Source organism: Cyprinodon tularosa, unplaced genomic scaffold, assembly GCF_016077235.1.
Source record: "Cyprinodon tularosa strain WSP-4 unplaced genomic scaffold, ASM1607723v1 ctg257, whole genome shotgun sequence".
Taxonomy (NCBI): Eukaryota; Metazoa; Chordata; class Actinopteri; order Cyprinodontiformes; family Cyprinodontidae; genus Cyprinodon; species Cyprinodon tularosa.
Genome location: NW_024038953.1, coordinates 454,027 through 468,392, shown reverse-complemented (window position 1 = coordinate 468,392; position 14,366 = coordinate 454,027). Strand labels below are relative to the sequence as shown.

The 14,366-nt window shown below is 37.7% G+C and overlaps 1 protein-coding gene across 2 annotated transcripts; it reads right to left on the bottom strand.

Annotated features, from left to right (window-relative positions):
* Positions 1-1,321: 1,321 nt before the first annotated feature.
* LOC119785723 lies at positions 1,322-8,531 on the bottom strand. Of its 2 annotated transcripts, XM_038288483.1 has the most exons (4): positions 8,401-8,531; positions 3,352-3,494; positions 3,020-3,259; positions 1,322-1,689 (listed from the first exon to the last, which is right to left on the bottom strand). In XM_038288483.1, the coding sequence occupies exons 2-4, from the start codon at positions 3,444-3,446 to the stop codon at positions 1,350-1,352; spliced, it is 675 nt and encodes a 224-aa protein (XP_038144411.1). In that variant the 5' UTR covers positions 3,447-3,494; positions 8,401-8,531; the 3' UTR covers positions 1,322-1,349. The 2 variants fall into 2 exon arrangements, with proteins under 2 accessions (XP_038144411.1, XP_038144410.1); XM_038288482.1 differs by having other exon boundaries at positions 3,020-3,494.
* Positions 8,532-14,366: the final 5,835 nt, after the last annotated feature.

Sequence of the window (14,366 nt, the reverse complement as noted above, 5' to 3'; positions counted from 1 at the left end):
TAACATTCTAAATTTGTGTTCAGGGTTTTTTTTATATGGTAGTTTAACTACCACCTGAGTTTTGTCTCAGAATTTGCATATATTTAAATTCATCCAGGTGTCCATGCTGAAAAGCCCCCCCACAGCATAATACCGCACCACTATGTTTCAGCATGAAGTGCTGAATTGGCTTCCTTTTAAGACATAACATGTAACATATGAGATTTAACAGTTAAACATTACAGACCAAAATATTGCAGGTGCCCTTTACCACTTTTATTGTTTCCTTTAAACAAAAGCTTCTTCCTAACAACACACTAGAATCTCATACTTCTCGTTTAAATTGACCCTCCCACTTGAGTTGCTGATGTCTGCAGCTCCTCCAGAGTTACCTTGGGTCCTAGTGCAGCCCGTCATTCTAGATGGATAATCACTTCTCTGTAAGTTTGTAGGTGCACTGTCTTTTCATGTGTTTTAACGTGTTAATGGCACTTTGAGTACAGGATACCGTCATTTAAAACAGGCTGGACACTAACATGCACTTAAATAAAAACAAGTATAGAAGATCATTAGAAAAACTTTCTCCAAAACCTCCAAAACTAAGAATTGTGTTTCAACCCATCCCTCTTTTGAACTCCTCTGCAACTGTTTTTGCAGCAGGTTCTCAAAAAATAAAAAATGAAGATTTAACAGAAGAGCTAAAGTTACAATGAGATTAAATTATACATAAATACAGCACTCCATTTAGTGATTTACTTAAACAAGGTTTTGAATTTGATTCTATGTAGGGGCATGGGAGGAAGGAGGGCTGAACAAAAAAAAAGCATGGTACACTTCTAAAATTAGTTATATATATATATATATATATATATATATATATATATATATATATAAAAAAACAAACAAGTATCACTTTCTTTCCTTCTTTGTGTTGGTCTACATATTAAACATATTGAGGCTTCTGATTGTAAGATCACAAAAAGGTTGTGTACATTTCGAAAATGTTTGTTGGAGTATGACTACCTTCACAAGGATATTTTATGGATTGTAATAAACATTGAAAAACACGTTCCACAGAGCAGACAGATACAAAAACCAACACATTATTCAATGTAAATAATAACATATTTCAATAAACTTACGTTACTGAGTTCCTATTTCTATTATGTCTGCTTGATATATACCTTTAAGAGGACGACAGTCCTCTTTCTTCATTTTAGGTTGACTGTTAGACATTTTACAACAATTTAGCATCAGCTGACTCAGCAAGTTGTTTAAGGTTAAAACACACCATTAAAACTTTAAAAAGCTGAGATTTTTAAGGATGTGATGCTTAATTTGAAAAAAAAATGATATACAGTGATGTACAGTCAGTGAACCTCCTGCAGCTCGATAACAGCTGTTGTCTTTGTTTTCTTGCGGTCTTGTTTCCATGTGAAGAGTCCCACAATGCACACCATGAGCGGCAGAGACGCACAGAGAAGGATCCGGCTGATGGGAAGCTCTGCACGCCGCTCCTCTATGACCATAGGCTGTACTGTCTGTTCTGTGTTGCCGTGTAGGAACAGGAAGGAGGATTTAAAGTCCAGAAATGCAGCCGTTTTGTTCTCACTGGTGTCCACCTGACACCTCCACTTCCTGTTGTTGTCCTCCATTTGCAGCGTTGTGACTAGGGTGATGTTACACCGTGTGTTTTCAATCAGTTTGTATCTGCACAAAGAAACTGTGGTTAGAACTTGTGCTTTTTTATATCAGCCAAAATGAGGTCTTCAGCAGAGGCCTAAATCTTATCACACAATATTTGCTGTGGATTTATTTGCTTGTGCTGCATATGACCTGTCATGTGGTTACATTGGTTTCTCCTTGTAGCTGACTATCATTTTGTTTGCAAAAACAGCTACCTAAGGACATGGTTAAAGAAAGTACACCTTCTACTTATAGACTTTTTGTCTGATCCAGAACAACGATGGGTCTGGTGGCTGTCTTGTGTGGCTATTGGATAAGAAGGTGGGGCACATCCTGAACAGAACAGAAAGAAACAAAGCAAACAACATTGCAAGTTCAAACTCACAACTGAGGGACGCCTCTTGTCTGCATGACAAGAGTAAGAACCAAGTATATGAATTTAATCAACACTAAAAAAATATATATATATTGATTTGAGAACAGTTTACAAAACAAAGTGCATTTTAAATCATCTATGTTTAACTGCAAAAAATAGAAATCTAAATAAGTAATTTTTTTCTGAAATTAAGTGGCATTTTTTTCTTAAATTAAGAAGGTAAGTTGCGGTAAGTTGCCAACTGAACAAGACAATTTACATTTAACATAAGAACAAAACAATTGCATTGTCTTATTTTGAGTGCATTTTATCTAATTATCTTATTTTAAGAGCAAAAAAATCAATCATTTGATTTAACTGCTCAAATTAAGGTTAAATACACTTAATTTAAGACATTTCTACTAATTTCTATATTGTTTTTGCAGTGTTCATGCACGATAATTAAAGGGTTTATGAGCCTAGCAATTTTAAACCTGTAACGCATCTGATTCCTGAAGAAACTGTAAAAAGGTACTAAATCTGAAGCTGTGAATCAGAGGCCATTTTCAGTGTGCTGCAATATATGGTATAGGTGCAAAAACAATGGGGTAGTTTTTGGGGATGTGTTCAGGACTTGTGCCCCCCTCTTTTGCCCCCTTTGGGCAATGACTCATATGCAGCCAAGTTTGCATTTAAAATGTTAAAATGTTGAAAGAACAGTTCAGGTACATCAGTGGCTTGCTGGTTAAACAGAACATAGAGGAACAATGTTAGTTTGCAGAGCTGTAAATGAAGAACTCTTAAAGATCTTTACAAACTGTTGTTGCCCTCACCAGAGAAAGTCAAGCTGACATTTGACAACTAAAAATGACATTTTTACTTGCCTGATCTAATGCCCATACGTTCTAACATATTAAATGTCACATTTTCCTTTTGCTATGAGTGAAAATATAATCAAATCAACATTGTGTGTGGATAATATGTTTCTCTTTTCTGAACCTTCTGTCGTTTTGCGGCAGCTGCTTTCCATCTTTATCCAGCCAGTGGATCCTGAACACGTTGGAGTACGACTTGCAGCTCCCTGCATCATAGTAGGTGAAGAGGATGCAGGTGAGGATGAGGTTCCCTCCAGGCTGGAGCTCAGTGATCGATGAGGCTGAGCTGATGCTCAGCAGGGACAGGTAGACGTCACTAATGGGCGTCCCGTTCTCCAGGCACACATATGAACCAGCGTCTTCCCTGATGAGGTCACCAAGGACGATGGAGCAGTTAGGCATGATGGTCATCCTGCTGGCTTTGTCTGAGTCTAAGTTGATTTTCCCTCCGCTGACCTCTGCAGTGTATCGCACCTTGCCACCTTTGAAGAAGGTCCAGGTGACCGTGGAGCAATCAGCAGAGGTCGTTTTGGTGCAGGGCAGGAGGGCATCCCCTCCGAGTCTGCTGTAGACAAACACTGAATCCTTACTCCTAACACCTGGACAAAAGATGCACATTTTTAATTTTGAAGAAAAGTACTGCAATTTATCTACAGTTAAAACTACAGACTATTATAGATAATAGACTATTTATCCACAAACAGACAAATGGTTAAATTGAGTAGAAAAGAGAAAAAAAAACACCCGTATATTTAACCCCGTTTGCTCAAAAGAAAAAGAAATGAGCGCAAAAAGTATTTTATTATAGAAATCGATTTATTATCTGTCCACAGGCCACAATGAGGAAGGAAAATCAAAGTATGACATTTAAAGTCCATAAAACACAAAGTCCTTCACTGAGTTAACGTGATTCCTTATAGTTAAGCAGCTATTTTAGTTTGATTCATTTCTTAAACATGAAAATAGATTTTGGTTTCTTTTATCTCTTTGATTTGAATTCTGAACCTCTTAATTTCTTTTACAATGTAGATTAATTAAAGAAAATATAATTTTGGTTACACTCTGAATATAATTTTCAAGATGCAATACTTCACTGTATCATGAAATGTCATTGGCCTTAAATGCCAAAAAAATAATATTATTGGTTCCCAATACTGCTTTAATATATACAGCTGTGTTTGAATCTTACATACCCTTCCGTGAAGGACAAAAAAATAAATAAATAAATCAGCTGCCAGTAAAATACATTCACAAAAGTAATGGAAATCATGACATTGAAAAAAGACCTTATTATTAATACAGAAATCTGAGTTTAATGGTGATTATTTTTAACACCTAGAGAAGGGTTGTTATTTCAACATTCTTACAAACACTCCTTATTGGAGCACATATTCTCATTTTTGAATATAATTGTTTAAGATGTTACATAAAAGTGTTATTCTTTAAACACACACTGCTTTTATTGTTTACATTGTTTTGTAAGGTATCGTAAAAAGTTGTTCAGATGTTTGCACTTTTTCTATGTGATTATTGAATTACGGCCAAAGTTTTCAGTTAGATTCAAACTTTGGGAAGGTTTACAGAAGCTTCACGTTTACCTAAATTATTGAGCCACCCCAGTTGTTTAAATTTTCACAATATGACCCAAACTGCTGCCCAGCTGAGAGAAAACTGGTTAGGAATTTCTACAGTGTCGGAAGCAGGGCCGGTTCTAGCCCTTTGGTTGCCCTAGGCGAGATTGAGTTTTGCCCCCCCCACACACACACTTTTGCCGTGCGAAATACCAGTACTGTTTTCAGCATCTGTTTAGTGCTTCATTGAGTTGTGTTTACAGTTCCACAAAGAGTGCTGTGCGGTGAATTGTGCCTACAGTTGTGCAAAGTGTGTGTTACAAAATTGCAAATTGAGTGCAAAGCAGTGTTTGTTCTTTTAGTTTTGTAAACTCAGTGAGTGGATTTGCTATAAGTATTAATAATTTTAGAAATTGTGCTATAAGAATCAAGGTTGTGTTTAAGCATTCAGAAAAAAAACTGTAACTTAGCATGGAGTGATGCATAGACAAATACCAGAATAGGTTTCAGTACCTTTTCTTTTTTATTATTTTAAATAATTTATTACACACTCAAAGTTAGGACTGTGCAAAAACACTTTTAACCATCTGTAAGGACACTTAGGTAAAGTGTAACTAAAAAACTGGATTGAATCATTGAATGAATTTATTTCAGACAATTAACAAATTTAACACAAATTAAACAAATATTAAATAAATCAATTTCAGAAATTACCAAATGACAATAAAAAATAATAAATTTAAGAAATTCTTCAACCAAGGACTACATAAAAAAGTAATTGATAAACATTAAATTAAATTTTCTGTTCCAGTTCAATTAAATCATTTGAACATAAATAGAAATGAGATAAACAAAATTTTCCTCTAAATAAAATATATCAGGTATATTTACCCTGATTTCTGACATTGATTAGTGATTAAAGAAAGGATTAACCCTCTACAAACAAAAGTGCTTTTATTAATACCATTACAAAATTAAAAGTTTGAAGTTGTTGTTTTTTTTTTGTTCACATATTCTATGATGAACAGCCATAACTTCATATATTTTGATGATTATTTGTACATCCCTTTTGAATACTCAATGCAGATAATCACTACAAAATATTTTATTTATATTAGTATCTTCTACCCATTCTCAAGCTAATAATATAGCACATAATTCTGAGAAAAAAATTATGTCAACATTAGGGATGGGGATCGTTAATATTTATTGATATCGATACCTTTATCGATACTCCTTATCGATCCGAGTCTTTATCGATACCACAATCGATACTTTTCTGTTATTTGGTGGAAAGACGATGCAACAAAATTTTATTAACAGAACTGGTATGCTTAATGGTTATGCTTAACAAGTGAGCATAACAAAAACGTTTCTAGCCTTCAATAAACATGGCTAATGTAATAGGCCACTTCGAAATGACATAAAACTAACTAGAATATATTTTCACAATTGTTGGTTAATGTATTGTCTACTGTCACTTTTCATCATGTTTTTAGTGATTAGGAAAATATTTAACAAATAAATAATTGTATTTTAAATTAAATGTAATTTTTAATAAATGTTGGCATCAGTAGTTTAATTATATATAGAGCAATATACAACTGTATTACTCATGTTTCTCGCCAAAAACAAAATTTCCCGTTTTCTTTACGTTACACTTGAACGCATCATGATAACCTAATTGTCATTTTACTGAGCCAATCTGAACACATCATCACGCAGCACGTCTGAAACTTTATTTACTTTTCAAGCTAACTAGCTTGTATGCTTCCGATTACAAGACGGATTTCACAATTAATATTTTTAACTGACCGGACAAGCTACAAAGTCTGTGTGCGCTTACCAGTGGTACTCTGAGTGGGTGATTTAAGGCCCATTCATACCTCACGTAAAAGACGGATACGGATACGTGTGGAGTGTTTCATACGTTCTAACCGTCGATTTCGTCCGTACTTTGACACGAAAATTGGGAGCTTACGCTTACGAACGAAACGGATCAATACGGAGCAATACTACCGGAAACGGTGGGGGCGCTATTGAGTTTTTAGTACAAAATGTCAACAGAATCAGGTCTTGGACCATCGCCATGTTTTGATCAATGACGAATCATTGGCGCCCAGCATTGCCACCTAGAAGAAATACGGGTTATTGCGCACCTCAACGGACGGAGGTATGAAGGACTCAACGGATAGAACGTACGGACAGAAATACGGACGTGCAGGCCAAACGTGAGGTATGAATGGGCCTTAAGACGGGCCGACTGCGGCAGCAGCTGGAGGAGGAGGAGGAGTCTTTTCCGTTCAGCCATTCTCGAGTCGCGAGCTAAGTTAACTGCCAGACTTCACTTGTTTTACTTTTAATATCTGTTTGCTTACAATTTCATTCCAAAATATTGATGTACATGCTGCAGTGATTGACGTCACGACTTCCGGGTTGGAGGGCGCTTGAAAAGTGATCAGAATTTTCCGATTTTCTCTTAAATGTGAAAAAATAAATAAAAAAACGGTGGTATATTTATTTGTTGATATTTTGCTATTTATATATACGTAAGGTTAAGTCAAACTGACGGACGCTTCATAACCGGTTTAATTCGCTTTTTTTTCTAATTCTATGATTAATGGGAAGTAAGCCTAAGGGCGACGCTATAGAGGGCACCCCCAACACATTTGTCGCCCTAGGCAATTGCCTAGCTCGCCTGTAGCAATCGCCGGCCCTGGTCGGAAGAACCCGCCGGAGATAGGCACCAGCCCCACCGCGACCCTAACAGGAATAAGCGGGAGAAGTAGAATGGATGGACCGAAGAACCCTCAAGCCATCACTGCCTGAATGTCAACACCAATGTCTGTCATTACTCACAGGGAAGCAAGTTTAACATTAATGTAAAAGAAGATGGTGCTGGTCAGAACGCAGCTCTGTTAGAAATGAACATCTTATAGCTTTATTGAAATAAGCAAGCATAAAACTAATGGGAAGTTTGAACCAAATAGCCACAGTCAAGCACGGTGGTGGCAGGATGATGCTGGGGTCTATTTTGCTGCTAGTTGTACTGGTGTGTTGCATTAAGTGGGGGAAATAAAAAAGAAAGGAAACTATCATCAAATTCTTCAGTTTCACTTCAAACAACTAAAAGGAAAACTTGTTTAAGTAAAAAAAACAGTTTTGAATGAGCTCTACCATTTATTTAAATGGAAGGATTGGTCAACTATCCAGGCCAAATTAAACAAGAACATAACGGTTTTATTAGTGAGAGAATTTATGAACCTTCACATAAAATTTCATTCACGATTGAATTACAGGAAATTTTGTACAAAAAGTATTTTAAAAATCCTCACTTTCCCCCCGATGACATTTTTAACACTCCCTTTTAATTTGACATTCATGTCCGATGAGAGAATCTTTGATGGCGCTAATAGGGCGCCCTACTGCAGCAGAGGAGATCCTATAAAATGTCAGCGCAGACAAAATTCCTTTGGATAAAAAGCGTTGTAAGTCCATTTCTATTAGCAAAAAGGACATTTGGTCAAACCTTACCTGAATACTCTACCTTTCTAAATGGAACTCTGCATACAGCTTACTTTTGCTTTGTCTTGGTACATTTTGTTTAGAGTTAAAACTTGCAAAACTGGAATTATTCAGTCTAGGCAAGGATCAGTTTTTTAGATGCATCCATTACCAGCAGCATCTGGCAGCTTTTTATGCTTTAAAATCCCATAGAAGCAGTGAGGAGTTCGTTTAATTCCCTTTTTATAATTAGCAACATTTTACTTCTATTTCACTATATGACCAAATAATGTGTTCATATCTTTAAAAAATATGTGTAGAATAGAAATGCATATTATAAAGAAGTAGTTGCCCTTTGGAGAAATCACTGACTACTTCCAAAACATTAACCCAAACCAGACTAACTAGGAGCCAAAAGGATTAAACCTACCTGTATGAAGCAGAATGGCGAGCACCACAAATTGTTTTAAGATACTTAAACCCATCATTCTTGTGATTTCACCTTTGCAATGTCTCTCTGGTTACGTTTCAGCGACACTGCAACACTCTAGAGAAATCTGCTCTTCATTTCCTGTGTTAACTTGAAGCAAACAGAACTCTAACATGCTCAGGAGGGAGGCAGTATCTTCTCTAAAACAATACACCCTCTATCATGCTTTACATTAGCAATGGAAAAACATTATTTCTCATATAGGTAATCAAATCAATAATTGGAGGCAAATTATGATAAAAATAATCAAATAAAATCATTAGCTCAGACTTCATCTATTTTTCTTTGCATTTAATGTAAAAAGAAACTTTTTTTCTATCAGCAGCAGCATATTGTCAAAGGCTAAGCCCTTTACTGGCTTTGACAAATAGGTTCCTACCATTATTTCATCATATTTTCTTCATTAGAGTAACAGCACTTTGACTCCTAACATTTGCAAGAAAGACAGGACTTTCCAACAGCTACTATCTGTATGTTGGCTGTGATTTATTTGGGAACACACAGATTTAGAGAATTTTTAGACAAACTTCCCCACTAAGGGCATTGAAGTTAAATATATAACTTCTTATATATCTATATCTTCGTATTTTGTACTATTTTGTACACTTGTAAATTTTCTTTTGCATTTCCCAAAAAAATCATATTTACAATGTCAGAACACTAAGGGCGAAATCGTTTTTATTTTTTATTCTAAATGAACAAAATTGTCCAATATCGCTGATGATCATTGACCTTTTTAATCATTCTTTCTTATCTTCTGAAATTCATAGTGCAGGACACCAGATCTCTTCCTTTTAAACTCAAGTCTTAAAACCTTTTTTTTATCTTTACACAACAAGCTTAAATATCTTTAGTTGGGATTTTGCAATGGACAACCCAATGCAGTGTGTTATGGTAAAGAAAGAGAGATTATATATATTTTTTACGCCTTATGATCCTTATCAATAAGCACCCTTCTACTCTGATACCCATGAATAAGGTTCAGAAAATCTCACATTCATAAACCATGTAATAATTAAGAATCAGGTCAGCTATGTGTAATTTAATCTCAGCAGATGTCCAGTTGTTTTACAAAGACTTCAAATGTTTTGTGAAGAACATTAGAGAATAAAAAGCATAATCCCGATCAAACACACAGCAAACAGATCAGAGGGAAAGTTGCTGAGAAGTTTAAGCCCAGAGGGTCTAGGGAGCAAATTCCGCCGGAAAATGAAATCCCTTGGAAATAGAATACTGGTAGTTAAAATTTGTATGACAGATAGGCATTGGGGAATATTTTTTAGGTGGAGCCACTATTTTAAATGTCACCATGTTTGATTTATAGTTGATTAAACAAAGAGAAAATGAAAAATGTTTAGCCTCGCCGTAAGAAATGCCCAAAATAAACAGTGCAAAACATCATGAAACCCCATTTGAAACTCTGGATGAGCCTCAGAGTTTATAGATCCACATCCTGACTATAACTCAAGCAAATTTATACTGAATAAGATGAAGCATGTTTGTTCAACAAAGGTTTTATTGGGCAGTATGCTAGGTGGAAATGTGATTTTGGCCCAACGCCTAAAGTGCAAAAATGCATTTTTCCACTCATAAAAGGGAAACTGTTGAGACAAATATGCTAAATTAACATTATTGGTGACTTTCTGCATAAGGCAAAGCCTTTGCTCCTAAGATTTAGCTGTTGTTTCATTGAAATTTACCAATGTTGTCACCAATCTGAATAGAGAACAATAAAAACAGAGCAAGGTTATGTAAGACATGCCGGTTATATCAACTTAAATGGTTGCACAATTACCTCCCACCCTTCCTTGGAAAGGTTTACAATGATGCCGGCATTTTGGGGGCGGGGCTTAAAATGAATACACACTGTTGCATTACTCCCTCAGAGTCACGTCAGGTGGAATTTTAAATCTCATTTTATTTGTTTACACAGCTATAAAACATAAGTACTTGTGAAAAAATAAGTTTGAAACATGTTTTAGAAATTTTAAAGCCACATTTGAAAGGTGTGTGGATGAATCACCATGTGACTTTCTTTTGGCCATTTCCATGGCTGGTATGGCTGCTGTCAGCTGGGCCCGGCACAGTCTCAAGGGGTTAAAGCAGCCTCTAAGGAAATATCAGAAAGTCTAAGCATTTCTCAGACCGTTTAAACCCATTCTCTGAACATGACAAGAAGTTTGAACAATAATTAAGGAAGCAGATAATAAAGAATTTTCTTTAAGCTTCCCTTAGAGAGAAAATATTTCATTTGGTTTGGTTAGTTATTAATTGTGTTGTCTTTTTGTTATCAACTTTTTGAAAGATAATACATTTCCTGATGGACCTTCGTTGTTAAAAGAAAAAGTATCACTCATGCCCTCCACATATCTGTCCTTTATGTCAGAGAGGAAAGCATTAATGAGCAGTATGCAACAAGACGTGCAAAGGAAACGTGGAATAATGTGATCTTCTCAGTTGAGACCAAAGTTGCACTATTAAGCCTTTATTAAACATGGTGGTGACTCCATCGTGCTGTGGGGAAACCTTTCTTTAGCAGATAAGGGGATGTCATGGAAGAAAACCTGATCAAGGTCGGATTAAACTTGAGACTGAGACAGAGGTTCTCTTTCTAGCAGAACAATGAGTTTAAAACAAACGGTACCGGGTGAAACCAGATAATCTGTGGCAAAACTGAAAGATGTAAACAAAACATTCTTCGTTCAAACTGACTGAGCAAAGTCCAATCTTTAGATTTGGAGTCGGTGAGGTACACCCTAAAAAAAATCCCCATTTGTAATCACAGTTGAAGGTGTTTCTGTGAGCCATTGGTTTAAAAAAGGCTGACAGTGAAATCATGCTCAGTCATATACTTTGTGGTTGTCTACCTGAAATTCACAAAAAATATGTAGGTCATGGACATTAGTCTAGTTGTAAAAAAAAAAAAAAAAGAAGGGGGATTTTTTTTTTTTTTTTTTTTTTGGAAGCACACATAGCCTAATTACAGTTTTTCTCAAATGCTAAAACACAAAAGCCAATCCTCTAAACCAAATGACCAGTTGTCTAAACACATTTACTAAATCTAGCCATCATTTTCCAATATCATAAACACATTTCACATGAAGACACAATTCACAAAACACAATCCTCCATTCACATAAATCTTAACACATTTTTCCTTGCTAAAACACAAGTTGCAAAAGAACTCTGCTCATATTTTCAAATGAAAGCTCATGTGATGCAAAATGCTTGCCACAGTCAGCAATATTTGAACAAAATGAACACACCTGGCGTCATTCATTACACACAACGACTCAAAATTGAAAACACCTGTTGCTAATGCTGTGACCACATGTATAAAAGCAAGTTCAGAGTGCACAGTTTGCTGAAGATTCCAAACAAACACAATGGATGAAGGCAGAGTCAGGGGAAGAGGTAATCGCGTCAGAGGAGGGAGAAGAGCTGGCCAAGGAGGAAGAGGAGCAGGCCCGGGAGGAAGAGGAGCAGGCCCGGGAGGAAGACGAGCAGGCCAGGGAGGAAGAGGAGCAGGCCAGGGAGGAAGAGGAGCAGGCCAGGGAGGAAGAGGAGCAGGCCAGGGAGAGAAGGTCCAGGAGGGAGAGCAAGACAACCTCGTACCATCATTACGGACGAGATGCGAGCAACAGTCATTGACCATGTCATTGTCCATGGCATGACAATGGCTGAAGCAGGACTAAGAGTCCGTCCAAACCTGAGTAAGTTCACCGTGGCCACCATTATCAGGGCATTCAGACAACACAACAGGTATTGTACTCTATTGCTTTCTTTGTCACAGTACAATTTTACAAGCCTGTGAAAGTAGTCTATTACAGTAGTTTCAAATCAGTTGTTACTGTATTGTAAAACATGTCAATTGACGACACGTTTCTTTCTTTAGAGTTGAAAGAATGCCACATAGAGGTGGGCGGGTTGCCATATTTACAGCGGCACAAGAAACCCCCATTGTGGATATGGTTCGTGAGAACAACCTCATCAGACTCCGGGAGATCAGAGACAAAGTCATTGACGATAATGTGAACTTTGAGGGCATTGATGATGTCAGCTTGGCCACAATAGACCGAGTTCTCCGGCGCCAAAACATGCGGATGAAACAAGTCTATAGGGTTCCCTTTGAGCGAAACTGCACGACACAAAGACCTACGTTACGAGTATGTGCAAGTAAGTATACATCCATGTTCACAGTACAGTTAGTAAACATACTGTGTTGCTCAGTGGCCTACATTACTTCTGGACAATACAGTCATAATATGCTACCTGATTGACTGTTGCTCTGAACACCTGTGCACTTTCACATTTTCACAAAGGATATTACAGTTGGACCTCTTCCTGGATGAGGCTGGCTTCAACCTGCACAAACGAAGGCAAGGAGGCCGTAACATCATTGGCCAAAGAGCCATCACTGAGGTTCCTGGCCAACGGGGGGGTAATATTACTCTTTGTGCGGCCATGGGTTTGGAGGGGCTTGTCCACCGGCAGGCTGTCCTTGGGTCTTACAACACCCAACGTCTCCTAACCTTCCTAGAGGAGCTAAAAGATATCCTCCTAGACCGGCAACATCACCATCCTGGGCCCGAACATCCCATTTATGTGATCATTTGGGACAATGTACGCTTCCACACAACAAACCAAATCAGTGAGTGGTTCACCACCAACAGTAACCACTTTTTAAACGTCTGTCTGCCACCCTACTCCCCTTTCCTGAACCCTATAGAGGAGTTCTTCTCATCGTGGAGATGGAAGGTTTATGACAGACAACCATACACTAGAGAAAACCTCCTAAGGGCAATGGAGCTGGCGTGTGTTGACATCCCAGTGGTGTCAGGATTTGGTTTAAAGGTTTTTGATTGGACCCAAAAGCAGAAGCTGAGAGGCAGAGGTGAGTTCTTGGAGGGTTTAATGAGAGATCAGGCAAACAAAAACAGGTATCCAAAAATCCAACTTAAAAATGTTAAACAAAAACAGGAATCCAAAAATCCAACGTAAAAATCAAACACTAACCAGAACCATGGAGACATCAAGGGAAAACCATCAAGGAGCCAGGGTGAGGAAAGGTAAGACGAGGAACCAGCAAAGAGGGACTGCAGAGGGAGTGTATTTATGGCTGACTGAACAAAGGTAAAGCTAATGAGCTGATAGGGAACAGGTGTGATTAGAGCTGACGAGGAAGCCAAGGGAAAAGAACACAAGGAGGCAGCAGAGGACAGACAGAAAAACCTAAGCAACTTAAATGAATCCAGACACACCAAAAAAGCTAAAAAAAAAAAAAACGAAGAAAAACCTGGCTAAACTTGAAACAGAAAACTTAAAGAAAAACAACAGAACCAAGATTGTTACAAGTGGAGAACTTCCAAAGATGGATCCGCCATTCCAGGGCGTTTTTCCCACGGTGCCTGGCAAGAGACAATATAGCCTGTGATGTGGATGAGGTGATGTGGCCTGATGCAGCTCAGCGACATGATGCCGCACAGTGATTGTGGTGTAAATACTGTAAAATGAATAAAAAAACTTCACACCCTGATCATGTTTTCAAGAGTACTGTTGTGTGCAATAGATTCTGCTTTTGCAGTGAGTTGTGTTACAGTAGTGTACAGAATTTACTATAGATTTATACCCTTCATATGAAACTCACAAATCTAAATGCCCAATCCTCTGCAGAACTCTAAGAAGATCCATAAGATCCATGGGGCGACAGTGGCGTTGGATGGAGGAGTTTGCCCTGTAATTGAAGGGTTGACGGTTCAAGCCCCGACTCCGACTTTCAGTGTCGTTGTGTCCTTGGGCAAGACACTTCACCTGCATTGTCTACTGATGGTGGTCAGAGGGCCCGGTGGCGCCAGTGTACGGCAGCTCCGCTTCTGTCAGTGAGCCCCAGGGCAGCTGTGGCTACA